We start from the raw sequence: 23,083 nt of genomic DNA on the forward strand, positions 1-23,083 counted from the left end.
TCGCGATCACGATCATATAATCGCCAAGCCCTACTTTAAATACAAATAGTTTTTTGGTCGCCAACTATGGGAACCTATTGTAGATGTGTGCCTTGTAGGTTTTATCTTGTGTAATATGATTACAGCCACCAAAGCCAGAGGACCTCGCACTAATCTGCTTTACATCTGGAACAACAGGTACACACTTTGTGAAGCCTTTACAATTGTAGATATACCGTATTTTTCAGAGTATAAGTCGCACCGGAGTATAAGTCGCACCTGCCGAAAATGCATAATAAAGAAAGAAAAAAACATATATATAAGTTGCACTGGACTATGAAAAAAACTGTGACTTATAGTCCGAAAAATACGGTACACTACCGGTCAAAAGTGTGGATGTGAGTCATTTCACCGAATCTGAGCCATTTGCACCCCCAGGAATAAATTAATTACAATTTATAAATATATGATAAAATTAGCCGTATTATACTTTTTATTTTAATTAAAATTAGAATTTAAAAGATTTATATCAACTACCTTGAACACTGGATTTTTTTTAAGCGTCTTAAAATTTGACTTGGGGGGGGGGAACAGCTATCGATTAATTTAGTAGTGTGTTAGTTCAATTAAACAAGTATTTAGATAAAAACATTTTATAGCCTCATTGCGTATTATATTGAAAATAGTTAAACATTTTTCTGCTTGCCATAACCTTCATTCTTTTTTAAATAAATGCACATCATCCCTTTTGGGGGTCACGTATGTGCATTAATTTAAAAATCAATAACAAAAAACTCAGTTGTTTGCCCGCACACAGATCACAGCACACCCACCACCGCTCTCATGTGCGCTCATTGCAGCAGCCGTACGGAAACTATGTCCTCATATTTAAAGTTCCGGGCACATCATGCGGTCCGGATTCGATACATTTTTATTAGTTACACTTATTAAATAATCAGTGGAAACAGCAAAATATAAATCAAAGCCTTTTTCTAATTAAATTAATCGATTTAATCAATTTAACTTTTTTTTTTTACACATTAGTGTTACTTCTAGTCTTTAAAATATGCTAATTTTACTTTTAAAAAAACATTGTGTTCAAATTCTGAAGTTGCTTTAGTCATGTCCCTAAGTTTTCACTCAGTTCTGCTACCCTAAAAATGTGGCACAGTATATTCCATAAGTCACGTAGTACACAGAAGTTTAATGATATATGATTAGAAAGGTTAACATTTTGATGTTGGTTGTTTTATTTATGGACTGGACTCTCACAATATTATGTCAGACCCACTCGACATCCATTGCATTCGGTCTCCCCTAGAGGGGGGGGGGGGGGTTACCCACATATGCGGTCCTCTCCAAGGTTTCCCCTAGAGAGGGGGGGGGGGGGGGGGGTTACCCACATATGCGGTCCTCTCCAAGGTTTCTCATAGTCATTCACATCGACGTCCCACTGGGGTGAGTTTTTCCTTGCCCTTATGTGGGCTCTGTACCGAGGATGTCGTTGTGGCTTGTGCAGCCCTTTGAGACACTTGTGATTTAGGGCTATATAAATAAACATTGATTGATTGATTGATGATTGATTTGTAAGCAGTTTTTGTTGTTATTGAATCACTGTTATGTGCTTAGTGTCAACATTCTATGAGCATAAATGCCATGTACCGTATTTTCCGCACTATAAGGCGCACCGGATTATAAGGCGCACCTTCAATAAATGGCCTATTTTAAAACTTTGTTCATATATAAGGCGCACTGCATTTTAAGGCGCATAGAATAGACGCTACAGTAGAGGCTGTGGTTACGTTATGCATCCATTAGATGGAACTGCGCTAAAGGGAATGTCAACAAAACAAATAGTGATTGTACTGACACTTCTACTTGCTGCTCTTTGTTCAACAACCCACTGTTCGAGTTTGTCCTCCAACTGTAGCCATCTCGCTTTGTTCCCTCGGAAACTCTATTTAGTCTTCTTTACTTGGCGCAGGTCATCATGTTGCTTCCTCCACTTCCGCACCATTGATTCGTTAATGTTAAATTCTCTCGCTACCGCTCTATTCCCGTGTTCTACTGCATGACTGATCGCCTTGAGTTTAAACTCTGCGTCGTAAGCGTGTCTCTTAATAGGAGCCATTTTTGGGTCTTTACATAAAGTTTAGGTCTCGCAACTACGGGACTTCATTTTCCCCCGTAGAAGAAGTTCTTCTTCTACGGTAAGCAGCCGCCGACTTCAATTTCCCCCGTAGAAGAAGCGCTTCTTCTACGGTAAGCAGCCGCCGACTTCAATTTCCCCCGTAGAAGAAGAAGCGCTTCTTCTACGGTAAGCAGCCGCCGACTTCAATTTCCCCCGTAGAAGAAGAAGCGCTTCTTCTTCTACGGTAAGCAGCCGTAGAAGGGGGATAATGAAGTCGGCGTAGTTACCGTAGTTGCAAGACCTGTTGTGGCTCAATATTGGTCCATATGTGAGGTGCACCGGATTATAAGGCACACTGTCAGCTTTTGAGGAAATTGGAGGTTTTTAGGTGCACCTTATAGTGTGGAAAATGCGGTAGCTTAAATTTGCGTAAAAATAAAATAAAAGCCAATATACATTTTGAAAAGTTCAGTATGTGTATTATCCGATTTTAAAAATGTTAACTGATTAATACATTTTAATTCGTTTATATGTTGTTCAGAAAGGGTAATCCCTTTGGATTGGAAATCTGCCCTTGTAATCCCCCTATTAAAAGGAGGTGACCCTAGTAATCTAAATAATTACAGACCGATCTCTAAACTCTCTGTTCTGGCAAAAGTGCTTGAATCCCTTATCAGTGAACAGATAAAAGACTTTTTGGACACCAATTTTATTCTGTCACCATTTCAGTCAGGTTTTCGTAGAAATCACAGTACTGTTACTGCTGCTATGAAGTTTATAAATGATGTAACTGAAGCTCTTGACAAGAAGCAGTGCTGTCTGTCCCTCTTTATTGACTTTTCAAAGGCATTTGATACTGTTGATCATGTAATTTTAATCAAACGTCTTTCAGCTATTGGTTTTTCTCAGCAAGCAGTTGGATGGTTTGCAAATTACCTCACAAGTAGAACTCAGGCTGTTCAGATAGAAGGTTCCTCCTCGGACGTACTGCAAGTGAAAATGGGTGTCCCTCAAGGTTCTCTGTTGGGCCCCTTATTATTCACTATTTACATAAATAATCTTGGACAGAATATTCCGAACTCAACTTTCCATTTCTATGCTGATGATACTGTCATATACTGCACAGCACCCACTCTTGCTGAGGCTTTTAAATATCTACAACATGCATTTGACAGAGTACAAGAACAACTTTGCTATCTTCAACTGGTTTTAAATGCAGAGAAAACAAAGTGTATGCTCTTTACCACATCAAAAACTGTAAGATCATCACTGTGTGAGAACATTTTAACAAGAAATGGGCAACAAATTATGTTAGTATCTGCTTTTAAATATTTAGGATTTTTAATTGATGACCACTTGAGTTTTAAGGAGCACATTCAGTATGTTGTAAAAAAACTGAAACTTTTACTGGGATTTTATTATAGAAACAAGTCTTGCTTTTCTTTTACTGTGAAACAGAAATTGGTGGAAACAACCTTTTTACCTGTTATTGACTATGGAGATGTGTTGTACATGAATGCTACTGCTGGTTGTCTCCACAAGCTGGATAGTGTGTACCACGGGGCACTGAGATTCATTACCAACTGCGCTCCCCTTACTCACCATTGTGTGTTATACTCAATGGTTAACTGGACATCTTTATGTGCTCGACGCCTCAATCATTGGTATGTTTTCATCTACAAAACCATTCTGGGTATCACTCCATCTTATCTGTCTTGTCTTTTAACAAAGAAACAAGGAAGTCACAATCTTCGTTCAATGAATGTTCTGCAATTTGTCGTCCCCTAAGTAAGAACTGAACTGGGCAAGAAAGCATTTAGGTTTTCAGCACCGAAGGCTTGGAATAACCTACAATCGAACATTAAACTTCAAACCCTAGTTACGTTGAATGAGTTTAAAGCTTCTGTGAAAGGATTGCAGTCTACCTTGTCTGTATGCACATGTGTCATGTGAGCAAGTTTTAATGTTGTAAATGTGATGTTTTATGTATTTGTTTACTGTTTTTAATGTAACCTTGCTGCTGCCCTCTTGGCCAGGTCTCCCTTGGAAAAGAGATCTTTGATCTCAATGGGATTTTACCTGGTTAAATAAAGGCTAATAAATAAGATTAAATAATCGCTGCTTCTTCCTACTCCTTTTCAGACATGTTGTATTGTGTATATGTAACCATCTGATGTTTCTTTATGAAACTTGTTAAGCAACAAAACCGTTTTAATATACTACTATTTAGATATGGGAAAACAAGTTTGTTTTAGGGGTTACAACAAGCAAATGGCACCAATTTGGTGGACTGGCCCACATATCAAATGTTTGATTGGTACTTTATACCATATTGAAAGTGAACATGAATTTAAGCGTATTGTTATTGTACTATTTTGCTTTTCTGCTTGTATCTGTGCTTCTTGTTTTTCATGGGTTTGGTTGTTTTACCCATGCTCTTAAACTTTTAGTCAAAGCAGGTTGTCCTACTTAAAAAGTAGGTAGTTGCGCCCCGAATAGAAGTCTTTTACAGACTTTTTAAAGGGAACAAATGCCGTCCTATATCAGTGTGTGTTTGTACTTTCAGGAAACCCCAAGGGTGCAAAGATCACGCATAGAAATGTCATCTCCAACACTGCAGCCTTTCTTAAATTGACAGAGGTAAACACGTTGTGTGGATGGATAAATATCAGGATCTACTGCAAATGGTAACTTGATGGTAACCGTGGTTGCTTTCACTGCTCCTCCATGCCTATCAAGATCACTTTCCTGCTTTTCTTCTTTTTCTGTGTACGGGTTAGGGCAAACTGACAGTCAGTACCAAGGATGTGCTCATCTCCTTCCTCCCTTTGGCCCATATGTTTGAGCGAGTGGTGGAGGTATGGCGTACAGAGCCTGACCAGGAAACGTGCACGTGTTTCTGTGTGTCCTTTGCAGGTGCACTGCATGCTGAACAGCCATGATGCTCTCATATCCTATCTTCCGCTAGCTCACATGCTTGAAAGGGTTGTGCAGGTATGCCACTGACTCCACTACATCTACTATTTTCACGTGCGTCACAGCAAAAACACGAATGCTAGTGCAAAAACCCGGTAAAAGTCACTTTTACATCATGACTGTGAGACGTTCACTGACCACAAACAGTGGAACCTTTAAAGTCCCATGCCTCTAAACCTGCGCATTTCCCACAAGACCTCAGTAAATAGTGCAAATTAATGCTTTTTTGGGATGCCACTATGCAGATGGTACCATTAATGGCAAAATGTAAGAATGCGAACCGGAAATTGTACATACAACTCTGTCCTGGCTGCTCAGTACGATACAGTTATTATAACAATTCTTTATATGAAGCAAGAAACTATTTAAAAAGAAAAAAAAAGCTGTCAAAAATAACGAGTTAACTGCATAAAATATTGCATTTATAATGCAATTTATTTTGACTGTACATGTTCCTTTACCTCAATCCTTCTCACATAGTGGGGCAGGCCCTCCTGGGGGGGGGGTGCACATGACCTCATGGAACTTGCTTTTTTTTTTTTTTTTTTTGCCATATTTGAATATGACGAAGTTTACTCTATGTAGCGTTTGGCTTCACTGTGACTACGATGGGAGACGAGGAAAGACTGCTGGGTTGTTAGTTTATAGCAGGCCTGGGCAATTATTTTGACTCGATCAGGTCAATGCATACGTCAGTGCAAAGATGAGTGAGGAGTCTTTGACTGCTGTTCTTGCTGGCAAATTTCTTTCCAAAATAAACCTGGACTGAAATACCAAATTTTAACCAAATAAATGACAAGTAAAACATATGGAGGTCAATTTGTGTCTTTATTACCACTTTTTTTTTTACACTGAATTTATGTAACTGAATTGTTTGTTTGAATTTTGTGAACTGAAAATATTTATTTTTTAGTGCTGAAATGTGTGTTTAGTTTTTAGTGTTTAAAAATGCAGTTTGAAAAATTCAGTGCAGAAATATGGCTGGTTCTGAGACACCATCAACTACTTTAGTCTTAATTAATGGGATGTGGGTTTTGAGTTTTGAAGAAACACATTTTTCTGCAATGATTTTTTTATAAAAATGTGTTTTAAAACACTGTATTTTAACAAACCGAAATTTAAAAAAAATTTTGTAGTCAATGAATTTGTCAGCATAATTTTATGTAAAAATATTTCAGTTACATAAAAAAAAAAAAAAAAGAAGCTCTGTAATAAAGACACAAATTAACCGGCAAAAAGACATTAAAAAAAATTCTTGGTTGAATGTTTGACAATAAAATTTGCTTTCTTGTCCAAATTTTAGGGTCTTTTTTGATTTACCGTGGGCACCAGGTCGCCCGTAAGGACCAGATGAGTAGCCCGCTGGTCTGTTCTAAAAATAGCTCAAATAGCAGCACTTACCAGTGAGCTGCCTCTATTTTTTTTATTTTTTTTTATTTACTAGCAGGCTGGTCTCGCTTTGCTCGACATTTTTAATTCTAAGAGAGACAAAACTCAAATAGAATTTGAAAATCCAAGAAAATATTTTAAAGACTTGGTCTTCACTAACTGACAAAGAAACAGATAACAGATTTGGTGTCCAGTTCAAAGTGTGACATGATTTATTTAAAAATTTGAGAGTTTACTTTTGTATTTTACATGAGTTGTTATTTGTACAAACATGGTGCAAAGTAATTCATGATTTGTTAAAAAATGTTAGTGGCTAGCTAGTTAAAATGGGATATTGTGATTTCACAAGACTGTCTTAGAAGTGATCATTTGAAAATGTTCAATTTGAAAAATGTGCACTTAGAGAAAATATAAAAATAAAGTGTTGCATATTGATATTTATCTGTTTCTATATATATTTATTGTGAGAAATCATTAAGATGATCAGTGTTTCCACAAAGATAAATATCATTAATTATTAATAATAACATAGAGTTAAAGGTAAATTGGGCAAATTGGCTATTTCTGGCAATTTATTTAAGTGTGTATCAAACTGGTAGCCCTTCGCATTAATCAGTACCCAAGAAGTAGCTCTTGGTTTCAAAAAGGTTGGTGACCCCTGATATAGAGCATGCTATACGTTTACCAAACAATCTGTCACTCTTAATCGCTAAATCCGATGAAATTTTATACGTCGAGTCTCTTATGTAAATGAGCTAAAAAATATTATTTGATATTTTACGGTAATGTGTTAATAATTTCACACATAAGTCGTTCCTGAGTATAAGTCGCACCTTATAAACTATGAAAAAAACTGCGACTTATAGTCCGAAAAATACGGTAGTTAAAATTATGCAAGCAATAACCCTAACCCTTAATCATGATTAATCCAAATACAAAAGTGTGCTTAATCTGATTTAAACAAATTAATCAATTGACAGCACTAAAACATGATCAATTGTTTCAATGCTTGTATAAGAATGCTAACATGTTACTAGCTGTGTGGTAATGAAGCTTTACCCATGGAACTGATTATTTCATTGGCTATTTTACAGGTGTCAAATTCAAGGCCCATGGGCCACATCTGGCCCACCACATCATTTCATGTAGCCCGCAAAAGCGTGGAAATAATAAGACACCTCATCTTTATTGCTTTATATATTGCAATTTTGAGAGACAAAAATGTCTTAACTGAATATTTTATTATTTGATGCAACAAGCTATTCATTTTTTTTTTTGGTCTTTGCAACCGATTACAAATAAATTTGAGGTAATCTTTAATATTGGCTTGTCACCTTGACTTGTGATTCCAAAGCAAGTTTTTAATCAGTTGATTGGTTAACAGTGATAACAAACAAATAGATAATTGTATAATATAATGTATATGGTTACATGTTTGACAGTTACATGCGGCCCTCTGAAGCCCACAATGACAATGAGTTTGACACCTCTAGTCTATTATTTTGCCCAAATCAAAGTTACAACAGTTTGTATTAGACTTTAGCAGCTCTAATGTATTTGTTGATTACAAAATGCATGTTTACACCTATTGATTTGTATTTTATGTTTGTTTGAATAACAAAATGTCTGCTTGTGTCCAACACGCTCTTTCAGGGTGTTATCCTCATCAACGGTGCTCGTATTGGATTCTTCCAAGGAGACATTCGGCTCCTGATGGACGATTTAAAAGAACTCCGACCGACCTTTTTCCCTGTGGTGCCGCGTCTCCTTAATCGCATGTTCGATAAAGTTGGTCCAAATTTCCGTTTCTCTCATCTGGCTTTGATTAAAAGCTCTTACACGATAATATATGCAATTGTTTTTTACAGATATTTAGTCAAGCCAACACGCCACTAAAAAGATGGATGCTAGATTTGGCTTTTAGAAGGAAAGAGACGGAGCTAAATAGTGGTGTGGTCAGAAAGGACAGTATGTGGGACAAGCTCATCTTTAAAAAAGTACAGGTAATGGTCATCTTGTGTAATTATATTTTTAAAAATACAGCTAACAGTCATATTCTGTAAATATGTCTTTAAAATACTTCCAAAAAGTCTAAAATAGATTAAAGTAGTTTTGCTGTGTACTTTGTGGCCAATGGCAAACACGGGACAACACATTTAAACATTTGTTTGGAACAATTTACTATTTGACTGGAAAATTTCAAACCACAATTACAACCCTGGCTAAAAAAATATGGACTCACCAGACTTGGAAGATGTTCATTCTGTTGTTTCATTTTGAAGAAAAAAAAACAGATTATATATATGACACAAAACTATGGTCATTTCAGATGGCAACTTTTGGGCTTTAAGAAATACTGAAAGACATTTTGAACATAAATTGTGGTAGTCGGTTACTGTTTAACTTGTAGCTCTGCAGAGTGGAAAAAAGTATGTAATCACCCTGTACATTTTAATTTCCAAAATGAACACCTGTGTCAGTTTAAACCTGTACATTAGTCTGCTGTGTGAAAAGTGTTCACACCTTGGAGAGCTGTTGCACCAAGTGGATTGACATGAATCATAGCTACAACACGAGAGATGTCAATTGAAACAAAGCAAGAAGGTGAATCAACACATAATGTGGCAAAATTGTTCACAGTGAACTGTGTGGAAATTGTGGACCAAGTACATAACAACATGAGAAGGTTGTAAAAGGCAAGCATACTGGTAGACCAAGGAAAACATCAAAGCACCAAGACAGAAAACTGCAAAAAGCATTATGTCTTGAAAACAGAACATGCACACCAAAATAAAGGAAGAACAAATGGGCGGAAACTGGAGTGAATTGTAAGAAAAGCTCAACGTCACTAACAACTAAACAGAAAAAAAGAAGGTTCCAATGAGCTAAGGAAAAGCAATCATGGAGTAGGGCTGGACAATTATGGCAAAAATAATAATCACAATTATTTTGATAGATACGATTAATTACATGATTATTCATTTATTGAAAACATGAGTATTTAGTGTACCACTAAAACTGAACTTCAAATGTAGTTTAAAAAAACAGACTTAAATTAGTAATGACTAAATCACAATTTAATCATAACAATAGCAAGAACAATACATTAAAATAGCAATATAACAATCAATAAAATTACTTGCGTTTACATTTTTTAAATTCCGTTTTTTTACCTTTTACACTTATGTTACCACCATAGAGAGTGTGCTTTTTGTGTCAAATAAAATGTTATAAAATGTTTGTTAATTAAATGCAGAAATACTCACATTTATTGGTCCAATACGTCTTTGGACATTCTATACCAGTATTTTAGGTCAAAGCATAATAATTGTGTAAATGTATCAATAAGTGCTTTGAGTACATTATGCTGGTGCAAGGTACTTTTTTGAAACCTTAACAGTGTTTTGTTAACACAGTCAAACCGGATATGGCGCCCCACGCTATTATTGTGAAGGGGGGAAGTGTGCTGTGCTGCTGTTCTCAGCTTGACGAGTAAAGAGGCGACTCACTTGAGGCTGATAAAAAACAAAAACAAAGTTGCGACTGCTGTTTGTACATTGCTCTTACATCAATGATGTTGTTCACGGTTCACAACAACACAAGCAAATGTGTTATGGGTGTATGGATTGTTCCTGCTAGCTTTAGCTTCGTAGTTTAGTCACCGTTTCAAGCAACCGTCTCGACATAGTTTAGTTTAGGGCAGGGCGACTGAGTGTGTCGTGGATAAATGGGTTTTGTGTCATATCTTTTATCTGCTTTAGTTAAACAAAATTTTACATCTCTGAACATCCTTCATGTCTGCTAATTCCATAATTTTTTCCAGGGGTTGTATGTGCCAAGTGTTACGCAGGAGGATGACATAATGGCAATGAAGCACTAAACATTGCTAATGAGGTGCTTCTCATGTTAACTCCCATTGGCAGGCGAGCCTGGGTGGACGCGTGCGGATGATGCTTACGGGAGCTGCGCCCGTGTCGCCCACTGTTCTTACCTTCCTACGAGCGGCGCTGGGGTGTCAGGTGAGACACACGATGTAACAGCCATGCCTATTTGCATTTGAGTCATGCAAATGCAGCAACTGTCATCTTTAACGTACCCCGCGTTGTCAATAAAACTAGTTTTATGAAGGCTACGGACAGACTGAGTGCACAGCAGGATGCTCTATGTCAATGCCTGGGGACTGGACTGCAGGTAACTTCTATAGCAGCTTCTTATAACATCAACATGATTGTTCTCTTGTTATTGAATGCTACAGAAAGTATGTATTGTTCATTTGCAGGCCATGTGGGACCTCCTCTGCCCTGCAATGCCATCAAACTGGTGGATGTTTCAGATATGAACTACTTGGCGGCTAACAACGAAGGAGAGGTTATGAGTCAATGCTTTCATTTGGTTCGCTTGTACTGTTCATCCTGTTATTTGAGCTTAGGCCAACAAAAAGGATTTCCTGCTTTAGTTTAGACAAAAGGTTTGCTGAAAATGTAGTTTACCAACTTACCCACTAGATAGCACAAATACTCTGTTTTTTTTACTACATTAAAGGGCCTGTTTGCAACATGCTCAAAGTAACATTTGTCAAACTAAATAATATAACAAGAACACCACCAGCTAGTTTGTTACCATTTGTGGTTCAATAGGACATATATAATATACATTTGGAATGTCTATATTTTTCAAAATCACCAATTATATTGGAGGGAAAAAAATGGATTACCAGCCAGAGGGATTAACATAAAAGCAGTCCTAGAAAAGCAAATAACAAATTGAAGCCATGTTGTTGTTACAAAAGGTTATACCAGGGGTCCCCAAACTTTATGACTCGGGGGGCCGCCGCATTGGGTTAAAGAAAAATTTGGCCGGGGGCCGGGCAATGTGTGTGTAAGTATATATATATATATATATATATATATATATAAATATATATTGGATGTACACAATTTGTATTTGGGTAATGCTGCTTTTCCAAAATTTAACCAAATTTAAGACTTTCAAGTAGGGACGTGTCAATTGATCGACCACAGAAAAGTATGAACCGTTTTTTTAGTATGTGATCACCATTGTCGATTGTCTTTTAATGTCGATCACAAACGCCGATCCCCTCTGGCTGACCAAGTATTTATTTTTAGCGGCTGGCAGCTAAAAATAAATATGTATATGTATCTCCATTCATAGTGTGGAGCCACTCCCCTGAACTATAATAATCACCTCCATTACGGCAAATGAACTGTATTTGTTAGTATCACTGGAGGACGAGGCTCAACATGTTACACACGCAGGCATGCTAATAGCGAGGTCACCGCGAAGCTGGCTTTCAACAACGCCAAGAAATATGTGCTGAGTAAAGTTTAAGAAGTGTGAATGAACCGTGTTACAACAGAAAGTAAGCAGTTATAAACAGGAAATGAATAGATGAAAAAAAGTCTAAAGAGGATACTATAACAACATCTGTTGGTGTGTTAGCATTGTCGCAGTCAGTACACGACAATATATGAGGGCAGATCGATTCATAAATTGGTGGTGTCGATACCAAAGTTAGTATCAGTATGTGATCGATAATAGAGTGATAATGTCGATATGAGGTCGACAACAAATAATTTTTGTTGTTGGTTTGTTAATGTTTACAAACTCAGGGAATAATTCAAAGAACACAGAAATGTCTCAGAGCAAAAAACTAAATATTTAAATGAGTAGTAGATAGTAGTTTTTGCTTTTGTTTAATGATTGTGTACTATTGACTTTGTTTTGCTATAACAATTGTACGTAATAAAAGAGAATACACAACTTGTTTAAATATTGTGTTGATATTGTTGTATTGTCTATAGGGACAAGCGGTAGAAAATGGATGGATGGTATGGATGTCTATAGCACTCACCATAAATACATTGAAAATGATATTGGTAATGGTATCAGCCGATCTTACTCATCGAAGATCCTTAACGGACGAATCCTTTGCTTCAAGTTCCACCGTATATCCTCTTATCCGATTGTATACTGGAATCTAGTCACCCAAATCATGTCAGGGTGTTTAGATTGTGGTCCATTACCACACTATATTAACCATTTAGTTGTACTTAAAACTATGAAAATATATTTTCAATAAACCAACAAAACAATATAAGTAGCTTAACACATCATTTACCGGTACTATTTTGAAAACAAATGTACAATGAGAGTTGTGTCACTTTTGGTGTGGCTGTAGGTTTATTATTGCGCTTGAAGTTTGCAAATACTAAACTGTCTCTTTCTCCAATCTGTTGTCAGGTTTGTGTAAAAGGTCCAAACGTATTCCTAGGATATCTGAACGACCCTGAGAAAACGGCGGAGGCAATCGACAAGGACGGATGGTTACACACGGGGGACATTGGCAAATGGCTTCCTGTAAGCCAAACACATCAATGTTCGCATGGAGGATGACAGCATTCTCCAAAGAATGACAACACAAGTGCGTCACTTTTCACGGCTTTTTCCCCCTCCACCCCACTTTGGCAGAACGGCACTCTGAAGCTCATTGACAGGAAGAAGCACATTTTCAAGCTGGCACAGGGAGAGTACATCGCACCTGAGAAAATCGAAAACATCTACAACCGCAGTGACCCCGTGGCTCAGATATTTGTGCACGGTGACAGCTTGCAGGCCAGTTGTCATCACTTTACCAGTCCAAACCAAATACAACTTGTTTGAATAGTGTGTTGACTTGATCTTGTTTTTTGTTTTTTTTTCAAAAGGCATGCCTGGTGGCGATAGTAGTGCCCGATCCGGACTTTTTGACCATTTGGCTGAAAAGAAGAGGCATTACAGGCTCCTATTTGGATTTGTGCAAGAGCAAAGTGAGTTTATTGCCAACCGGAAGACTTGGTTTTCACTTTGTATGCAAGCTAATGTTTGTTATGATCGCTCGCAGGATGTTAAGAACGCTATTTTGGAAGACATGCAGAAGCTGGGCAAAGAAGGTGGACTCAAGTCTTTTGAACAGGTTATTGTTATATTAAGATTTAATAGATTGAACATATCATCAAGCAGTATTTAAATCACATTTCAAAAGAATATTTGACTTAGTAAAGCTCAGAACTAAAACCCTTTTTTCTATGAGCTATCAAAAAATCAGTGCTTTTTTAGTTGTATTGTGTTCATATATCCTTCATTGTAGGTGAGAGACATCGCCTTGCACCCAGAGATGTTCTCTGTCCAGAACGGCCTGCTGACGCCGACGCTCAAGGCAAAGAGGGCGGAGCTTCGGAGTCACTTTAGAGCACAGATAGACGAACTCTACGCCAGCGTTAAGGTCTAAGAGTCTGTGTGGAGGGCGACAGTTGAACAGGAACATATCTGACAGTGACAATCCGGACATTTTTTTGCAGTATTTGGTTTTGAAGGAACTGAATGGTGACAACTGAAAAGTGAATTTTCCTTCTGTAACACTTGACTGTCCTGACATATTAGTGGTTTTATTTATCCCAGGATAAAAGTTATAATGTACAATGGGCAAATACAGTATGACTCCTGTAAACTGAACATCTGGAAAATAATCCACATTTGTTTCATGTTTTGGTTTGCTATTATAGTTCATATTTAATTAAGTCATTTAAGGGATAAATTGTGTTTCTGGTGAATAATAACTGAATTGTGCCTAATATTGTGACGACTAATAAGAATTCAGAGTACTGTTTGAATATATTTGCATTCCCGTTTCAATGTGGTGGATTGTCAGAGGACTAACCGATTTTATGCAAGTGGCGTTATTAAGATGAATGCTTCTGATCCAAGCATTGATCAGTTGTGCGGTTGATGAAACAAATGAATGCTGCTTTTATCACACTAAAGCAAATTATGACGTGTGGAATTGTGCACACAGTTAAAATTATATTGTGTTTGTTGAACACCGAAAGGACAAGTGTGTAGTTGTGTGCTTGTACAAATGTGACTTCAGTTTGCAATAAAGTACGTGTCTTCGACTACCTTCTACTGCGAATCGAAATGGTCCATGCAGCTGAGGAGGAGCTCGTCTGAGATTTCGCTGCTGTTTAGTTCAAAGTTGTCAAGGCAGTTTGAGAACTGCTGGTCGTCGTCAGCTCTTCCCCACACGTCAGCTGATTCCTCATCCCAATTCATTTCCTGGGATACCTGCTTTGGTGGCTGACTGGGTTCAATGTTGCCCACCTCATCCATCATGTATGCTTGGTTCTCCTCATCCTGTCAGGGAGCACAAGACAAAATGTAATGCTCTGATGTAACGAGATAATTAGGAAGATAGTTTAAAACATTTTTACCTATAAAATTCGGACATATCTTTTTTTACATCGTTATGGATGTACAGTATGTGGACAAGTTCTACCTGTATACATATGTTCTCAACAAATGTATAAATATGACAGAATTGCATTTGCGGCATCTTATCTGCCAGGAGGTTATGGAAATATTTCCATTGGTTTGTCAGTCAGTTAGCAAAAAAAGTTATTGGGGGATTTTCATCCTTACAGGACCCATAGCGTCCAGATGACCGAATTTTCACGAACAAGTTCTGTTAATGAATTGTTTGCTCCTGAAAATGAACCTGGCAGTCATTTCCCTTAATAGTGGTGATGGGCAAGCTACTTGGAAAATGTAGCAAGCTAAGCTACAAGTTACTCTTGATTAGATGTAGCAAAGCTACAGTGTAAGCTATCCCTAGAGAATTGTAGCAAGCTACACTAACTTGCTAAAGTAGCTTGCTCCATCAAAACTACATTTTACAGTATTTCTATCTATGGGCCCACATGTATAATGTTAATATAACAGAGTGTACAAATGAACCCAATAAGAGTCAATTACTATTAACTATCTATCAATTACTATTAACTATCTGTCATTTAGCTGAGGACACCCTACAACTACTTCAAGGGGTCCCAGCACCCCACTATTTTTTATTTAGTTTTCATTTTCTTTGGCCCACCCCTATGTTATTCATGTTCTCTACCTACAGTACAAAAAACAGCATCTATCTATATCTTGACAAAAAAACAATGATGTGTGTGTTGTTTGAGAACAGTTGGTAATGGTTGTGTGCAGTAAAACTTTTTATAAACTCAACTCACCTTAATGTGTGTTCCTAAATTTGTGTTGTACGTCGTAGATGAAGAGAGCAGCTATGATTTTGGTTTACATGGTAAACAACTAAAAACTAAGATTTTGGGGCATTGCTTTCAGTGAACGCATACATTAGTATAAATATGGCCAAAGACACGCATTATTGTGGGTTTCCTGCACGCCATCTTCATCACTAAAGGAGAAATCTTATCTGCGGGAGAGAATCCCTCTTTTTTGAGTGGTCAGCTTGAAGCGTCCCTCTGTCTCAGACTCCTCGTCATCATATAACATGAGTGCGTGCACTGCAAAAACTGAAATTTAGATAAGATTAAATATCTCAAATAAGGGTGATATTTGCTTATTTTCTGTCTGACAAGATCATTCTTCTCACTAAGCAGATTTTATGTTAGAGTGTTTTACTTGTTTTAAGTGTTTTGGTCCTAAATTATCTCAGTAAGATATTACAGCTTGTTGCTGTGATTTTATGACCTATATTGAGTAAAACATGCTTGAAACTAGAATATCAACTGATGCAAAGCTGTGTCATCAACACTCATAAGTATAAAAATACTTTTTTAAAGTAATCATTTCTTATTTCAAGAATGAAAAAAAAATCATGACTTTGACACAATTGTGTCTCATATTAAAACAGATGACAGCCAAATGGACTTTGCTGTTTTATTTTCAATGAAACAATAGAAAATACGCACTCATATAAAATTACAGTTGATATTAGTGAGAATATACTTATTTTAAAGGTATTTTTGGGTTCATTGAGGTTAGCTAATTTAACTTGTTTTGGAAAGACTTGACAAGCCAAATTTTCTTGTTCTATTGGCAGATAATTTTGCTTAGTTCAAATAAAATACCCCACATTTTTGTATTTTTTATTCTTGTTTTTGAACACTGACTTTTTGCAGTGTGTCTATTATGATTTTGCTTCCTGGTTTTAATGACCCGCCTTATCTTGCCTCTGATTGGCCAGTCCGTAATGTTTTGCACTAACCTTAGCCATTTGTGACTCATAGGAACACCAACCAATCATCATGGATTTTGTCTGTATGTATGAATGTTTTCATTCATCCAGGTCATTGTATTTTCTCCATATTTTTTTTGGCCTGGATTTGCAGTCCATTTTTTCTCTTGCTTGTAGCTTTGATGTAAGCTATTTCGCTACATTGGTCTAAAGGTAGTTAAGCTAAAGGAAAAGCTACTCGTTAAAAAAGTATCAACGCTACTGGAAAATGAAGTTAAGCTACGTAGCTTAGCTACATGTAGCTTGTTACTGCCCATCACTGCTAAATATCAATTAGTTTGTGTGTTATCAGTATATACGTAACTAACTGTACTTGGAACGCCCCCTTTCCATCGCCAGACTCGATAAGCCATCCCCGCTTGGTGTAATGTGACATCATCTACAGAACTGGAGCCCATTTCCTTGCATAGACATTGTGAATAAAAGCATGTTAACTATTATTTTCATCACTTAATTGCATGTTTTTGTCACCCTGGTTTATGAGTACCGGGTACTTCAAAACGGATATGCTTAACATTATGAGCAAACAAGAAAAAAAAAAGACTCGTCATTCCCGGACTTCCCTGCTCCTTCATAGACACCATAACCTGTGTTTCCTCATGCTCTTTAAGAATGACGAGGAAAACATCAGTAGAAGAGGACGCAAAATAGAACACTAGCAGTTTACCTTTTCGATAGCCGGGTCTGCTATTCTTTCTCTGTTTTTCTGAAGGATCTGACTCAGTCTTTCTCCCACGAGGGTGCTTATGATTTTCAGGATGTAATATTTTTTGTATCCATATTCCAACCAAAACCCTTCTTCCTCAGTCAAAATTTTTAAAATGGCAAATTATACTCCTCTTGCTCATTGTGACCGAAGAGCTCCATTCTTTCCTCTTTGCCATCATTTAGAAATGTATGCAGGCTAACACCTCCTTTAGTTGTATAGCTACAACCTGCAACAATGCCTTTGGAGGACATATTTGATCATTCCTTGGATTTCTATGTGAAAATATCATGATTAAGTAGGAGGATGCTACCAAAACACATACTACCCAATATGAAACTGCCTCCAGTCTTTTGTAGGTGACATCAGCAGGCTGAGCTTGAAGTCAGCGTTCCAAAACGTGCGGAAACTTAGGAAACATGCCTAAAATCAATACTGTGTTTATTTTGGAGGAACATTTTATCTGTAGACATAATTTTTGGGTCAGGAACTATGAAATAAGTGCTAATTTTGTCAGCATTAGAAGGAAATATCCAAAATGGGATTAAGGACAACTATTTAGATGTTGGGTCTGAACCGGATCGTTTCCACTACGTTACCTAACGTTTACGCTTCCGTTCGTTTGAGTGTGTAAGTGAACTTGCAGAGATAAAGATAGTGGAGACACAAGAATGTTCACTCTGTGTCTTTCATTCTAACTACTGGCTCAAAAAACTATGGTGGATTTTTATCTAACCTTCAGGAAACAAGCGATGATATTTTGGAGTTGATCCAGATCACTGTCTGGATTTAGGAGGTTTTTTTGTACTATTAGGAAATGGGGCCTGGCAAAGGTCTGTGCTCTCGGAGTGTTTTTTTTATTTTATAATGTGTCCTTCATTAAGTTTCTGTTTTGACCAGTATTGACCTAATAGACTTGAAACGTGACAAACTAGAGTGACTATTAACTAGACAAGAGACAAACCTAATTACTTTGTTATTAATGCAGTATACGCTATATTCCCCTATCAAACGACATGAATTAATAAGTTTACGACACATGATATTATTATAGTTCTAAATTGACTAATTTAAATAAATATATATAGTTAAAAGATGTATTGTGGCTGTATTGTGACAGATAAATGTGAAATGATGAAAATGACAATTACTGACCAGCATCATGGCATAGCTGATGCATATCTCCTGTGGCAGCGGATAACCTGTAAAAGAATAATTATTATTCTCTTAAGCGCATGCTTATTAATTAACCAAAAACAAACGTGTGTGTGTGTGTGTGCTTGGTTAAAAATTCCGCAACATACTTGAAGATCTATAGTTCCTGCAATCAGGATCGTGACACTTCTGGTACCACACTTCCTCTTTGAGATCCACCACAATCCTACGCACGAGGAGCAGACTTAAATGAAACCGGTGGCTCGTGCAGGATTCCTGGTTGTTAAAAAACTAATGTACATGATGTTGTTGCTTTTGTGGAACCTTCCAACGTTGTCACACCAGCGGTACTTGGCGATGTCGTAGACGAGCAGCTGCTCAGCTGCAAAATAGTACCATCGTCGGATGCCTGCGGAGGTGAGTGCAGGTTTGACTGACATGTTTGGTCAACTTCCAATATAGAGGTTCCACTGCATTGATATTGTATGGATGACACAAGACGCTGTATTCTCCTACTTCCTTGTACGCCGTCCTTTTTAACCACCGTTAATACAAAGTCGTCCACTTCGTGGTGAGGAGACCTCAGGCAGCCCGAGAGTAAGTCTGCCACAAACAAATTGGACCATTCAAATTAATGACAAGCACTGTGACATCACAATATAACATCACCTGGATCAGGCGGCGAGCCTTGCTGATTCTGAACCCTCCTGGTCCTTAAGTCCTTAGCTTCTGAGACGTGGAATGTAAGAATTCTCTGGCCTGTGAAACTGGTTGAATACCAGAAAAATAGCTCATGATGCGTTGATATACTTTTTTTTTTACAATAAAGTAAATTCAGCATACCTCACGTTGCACACTAAGGACGCCAAAAAAAAACTTTCCTCCGCAGAAACACTGTTCTTGGTTTCTGCAGTGAACTTGTTGTCTTCTGCTAAGCTGAAAGCTGCATTTTTTCCTACTTTGGATGACTTGTAAAGACGGAAGTTTCGGTTCTTTGTGTAGACGCCTGTTTGATGCGATTGAAATAAAAGCACATGTTAATAGATTTTGTGATAATATTTTATGCTAAAGAGTGAAAAATACTGTTGGACCTTACCAAGATCAACAAAGAGAGAATGGCGGCCATCTTTGTCTTTCACCTGAAGGAAGCTGAGGTCTGTCTCTTCGTGTTTCTGTCTTTTGTTCTGTGGACTTCGACTTGTCGACTCGGCACGTGTTCTGTTGTTGAGAGAAATGATACGGTGATGTCCACAAAGAAAAATGTGACACAGGATAAAAACGTCCACCAAAGTGAAACAAACCCTGCTTCCCTGTGTCCATTCAAACAACTTCGGCCTGGAATTTGAAGAATGGCATGAATGAAGGCACCTAGAAGGAACAGCCCAAATATGATTTTTTGATTTCATTTTTTTAAACTCTGTGCCCTAAAAGCGGTATTCTGCCACTAACGTACCGACATGCGTGTTATCTTTGAAAACTGCATTATGGAGATTAAAGATGAGATGTCGACTAAACTTATCGTCTGTGCTTGAGTCCAGACTGAGCACGTTTTCTGCGGAGCATTCAATCCCGTAAATGTCCTCAAGCTTTTTGCAGACATGCTGTCAACACAAAAAACACATACGGTATTTGTGTAATCACATATGGTGCGTAATATTTACATTTGAACAGAATTTGGTAGACATCACATGTGAGGACAAAAGCATGGAGAAATGGTTATTTAAATGTGCCATGAACTTATTAAAATTTGAATATATAAATGTGTTATTAAATGTCATTAAACATTTGATGCAAATGACATGCATCTATTTGACTATTGTACAATTTACTTAATAGCTTCAATATTATTAATTAATTATTCACATTTACATTATTAATTTCACAATTGATTTAATTATTTCACATTTTATTAATTATTTTATCTATTTCATGAATCGGTGTGTGGCACCACTTCATGAATTTATTTTATATGTCAAACTCAGCCTTCAAAGTCAGTGGGCGGATCCTCACACCTGATAGGTTAACCAGCAATTCCACTTTTCTGTGGAACTTCAACTAGAGATGCGGAGGAGTATTTTTATTTAATTGTGCATATGACAGCTGAAAGTATTATCTTCACTCACATTATAATTTGAACTATGATTATTTTTATGATGAGTTTGCCCTCTTGTAATTTTCTGTAAAGCACTTTGAATTGCCTTACTTACAAATTATGCTCTATAAATAAACTTGCCTTATCTTACTGTACTGCTCTGTACTAATGTACTTTTACATAAATTAATAACACATTTAAGTTAATATTTAAATATTTACTTTTTCCCCCCATTTGACACAAAACAAAAGTGAATGAATCAAGCTTTTCAATAAAATCATGTTAATATCAGAATCAGAATCATCTTTATTGTCATTACGCAAGGTAACGAGATTGAGGCCATTCCATACAGTGCGATGTGTGCATGCTAGAAAAACAATGTGCAAATATATAAAAATTTAAAAAATGTAGAAGTGCAATGAATATGGTGTGAAATGAATATATACATGAAAAAACAAAACAAAAACAGGGTGGTTGGTGGAATGGGTTATTGCACCGAAGAGAAGGCAGTTATGAGGGACAATGGGGCATAATATGAAAATGGAAATACATTTCCAACCTCGATTAACAATGACACCATCTTGTTCCCATCTGCCTCTGGGTTGGAGGGCTTGTAGTACTCCAAGTCAAAGTAAAGTTTGCAAACAGCGCCCTCTGGTATCACTTCATAGCAGTGCATCAAGGACTGAGTGTAGGTCCTGGGAACAAAAAGTGTCAGCATCGCGTGAAATTCACGAGAACCTCAAAATGTAACTGTCTTTGTGTATGACATCACTCATTATTTTTGAGAGACCTAACGCCGTTGTTCTAATGAAAGCCTACTAATGAGGTAGAAGAGGACAAAAGTAGCACTTTGCCCTAGCTTTGTAACAAAAACTTCAGCATTTACAGCAATGTTGATTAATGTGTGTTGTCCCTGTTTAAATCAACTAATAAAATTAAATAAAAATGCACTGGCTGCTTTACAGTAAAAACACGGCTAAGCTGCAAAGTCAATGTGCTGAAGAATGAGGTCTATATATCGTTCACTTCATGATACACGTGTATAATTTTTTTATTATAGACCAGTTAAAGGGGAACTGCATTTTTTCATATCGTTCACAATACTTATGAGAGACAACAAAACACAATGTTTTTTGCTTTTTTACATGTAAAAAAGGGCTCGTTCTAGATGGCTATCAATGCAGCTAATGGTAGTACCGGTAATCAATTCTACCTCTAAATCCCTTTAAAAATGCACCCAAAAACTGTCAATACGTCATTTACATTCCGTAACCTGTATAATAACCAAGCAGTAGCGACATTGTTATCGTAAGAGCGAACACTGAGGAACTGTTTTTCTAGCGTACTAATTTATCGGCGTGCTACGGTATTAGACGTGAGCTAGCTACGGCGAGAAATAAGCTAGCTTCTTCGTCAGCACCTGAATCGTGTATGAATTTGTAATGCACAACACAATGCGATAAGACACCAATCTGTACTGACTGAACAACATAAACAATCATATCACAGTATCTGCAAAGTATTAGCCCACATTTCATGTTTTGTTTGTACACAGCTAGCTCGACAACGTATGAAGTTGTAATAACAAGCATGACGTGTTGCATGTATCGTGATCAATGTTATTGACTCACTCAATGGACAGTTGTATGTTTGGTCCAGCTGGCCAGGGCCGTTTTCAGTTGATTTTGGTTAAGCACTCTATTTATGTCAAAATAGCTGGGCTCCAAGTTCTATATTTGACACGTCAAGTCAGGCCAAACCTCACTTACTCGGCTTCCGTCTGCTCCAAAGTGTCACCCTTCCTTTGTGCTCATTTCTATAAGCAGCAGTTCATCCTCCATATATTCAGGTTCAAAAAGATAAGGTTGTGAAGACTAATTTGTCCAAAAATTTGTCGTCTTCGTCTGTTACCAAGTCTGCCATGATTAGAACACACTTGCATTTGTTGACGGAAGAAGAACACACACACTTGTTGCCAGAAGTCGGAATTGTGCTACTATGGAAATGGAAATAAATACGTCAAGGAAATTAGTTCCGGCAATGCTTAAAATGACAAAAATACGGTAAATATGTAGAGTATTTTTATTACATATTATTATATTATATTGTAGTCTGCTAATTTTGAAGTTCTTTTAGAGGGCTTTGAAGGCTATAACGATGACTCCCATTAGCCGCATCTTCCAAGCGTTTTTTTAACATCTTTAAAATCATTACAAAAAAAGACATTAGTGTTCTTGCCTCTTGTAATGATTGTGAACGACAGGCAAAATACCAAAAAAAAGTGCAGGTCCCCTTTAACATCTTTGTGAGCTAAGGGTGTGAAACTGTTCAATAAAACCTGCCCGTAGAACAAAGTGAAGATTGACCCACCTTTCGGTCATACTGGTTTCTTCATGTTACTACTTGCATAACACTATTGCATTGTAATGTATTTTTGTATATTGTGTACAGTTACATTGTATTTACTTTTATTCATTCCTTGTTTATCTGTAATTATGTTCCTTGTCAATTTGTAAGTACAGGACTTTTGTGTAATTTATTACATTATATAGT

General features: G+C 37.1%; 2 protein-coding genes across 9 annotated transcripts in view; one reads left to right on the forward strand and one right to left on the reverse strand.

The window, feature by feature from the left end:
• Nucleotides 1-14,427, forward strand: part of acsl1a (acyl-CoA synthetase long chain family member 1a) — a 54,114-nt gene extending 39,687 nt beyond the window's left edge. For 6 of the 7 annotated variants that reach the window (XM_061983990.1, XM_061983991.1, XM_061983992.1 and 3 more), the window contains 13 exons: nucleotides 126-177; nucleotides 4,677-4,750; nucleotides 4,891-4,968; nucleotides 8,129-8,263; nucleotides 8,344-8,478; nucleotides 10,399-10,494; nucleotides 10,594-10,666; nucleotides 10,755-10,843; nucleotides 12,737-12,853; nucleotides 12,965-13,108; nucleotides 13,201-13,302; nucleotides 13,377-13,448; nucleotides 13,623-14,427. In XM_061983990.1, coding sequence (XP_061839974.1) covers nucleotides 126-177; nucleotides 4,677-4,750; nucleotides 4,891-4,968; nucleotides 8,129-8,263; nucleotides 8,344-8,478; nucleotides 10,399-10,494; nucleotides 10,594-10,666; nucleotides 10,755-10,843; nucleotides 12,737-12,853; nucleotides 12,965-13,108; nucleotides 13,201-13,302; nucleotides 13,377-13,448; nucleotides 13,623-13,763 — 1,308 coding nt within the window. In that variant the 3' untranslated portion in view covers nucleotides 13,764-14,427. Of the gene's footprint in view, nucleotides 1-125; nucleotides 178-4,676; nucleotides 4,751-4,890; nucleotides 4,969-5,026; nucleotides 5,105-8,128; nucleotides 8,264-8,343; nucleotides 8,479-10,398; nucleotides 10,495-10,593; nucleotides 10,667-10,754; nucleotides 10,844-12,736; nucleotides 12,854-12,964; nucleotides 13,109-13,200; nucleotides 13,303-13,376; nucleotides 13,449-13,622 lie in introns of all 7 variants that reach the window. The other variant, XM_061983989.1, reaches the window with a different exon arrangement.
• Nucleotides 1-23,083, reverse strand: part of primpol (primase and polymerase (DNA-directed)) — a 31,137-nt gene that overhangs the window by 4,534 nt on the left and 3,520 nt on the right. Inside the window, exons 4-14 of one of the 2 annotated variants that reach the window (XM_061983998.1) lie at nucleotides 21,087-21,225; nucleotides 19,889-20,036; nucleotides 19,737-19,803; nucleotides 19,532-19,653; nucleotides 19,279-19,441; nucleotides 19,105-19,202; nucleotides 18,952-19,038; nucleotides 18,736-18,844; nucleotides 18,585-18,661; nucleotides 18,436-18,482; nucleotides 14,432-14,665 (exon numbers count right to left, since the gene is read on the reverse strand). In XM_061983998.1, coding sequence (XP_061839982.1) covers nucleotides 14,435-14,665; nucleotides 18,436-18,482; nucleotides 18,585-18,661; nucleotides 18,736-18,844; nucleotides 18,952-19,038; nucleotides 19,105-19,202; nucleotides 19,279-19,441; nucleotides 19,532-19,653; nucleotides 19,737-19,803; nucleotides 19,889-20,036; nucleotides 21,087-21,225 — 1,288 coding nt within the window. In that variant the 3' untranslated portion in view covers nucleotides 14,432-14,434. Of the gene's footprint in view, nucleotides 1-14,428; nucleotides 14,666-18,435; nucleotides 18,483-18,584; nucleotides 18,662-18,735; nucleotides 18,845-18,951; nucleotides 19,039-19,104; nucleotides 19,203-19,278; nucleotides 19,442-19,531; nucleotides 19,654-19,736; nucleotides 19,804-19,888; nucleotides 20,037-21,086; nucleotides 21,226-23,083 lie in introns of those variants that run through there. The other variant, XM_061983997.1, reaches the window with a different exon arrangement.

The sequence above is a fragment of the Nerophis lumbriciformis genome, linkage group LG25, assembly GCF_033978685.3.
Source record: "Nerophis lumbriciformis linkage group LG25, RoL_Nlum_v2.1, whole genome shotgun sequence".
In the NCBI taxonomy this organism is placed as follows: Eukaryota; Metazoa; Chordata; class Actinopteri; order Syngnathiformes; family Syngnathidae; genus Nerophis; species Nerophis lumbriciformis.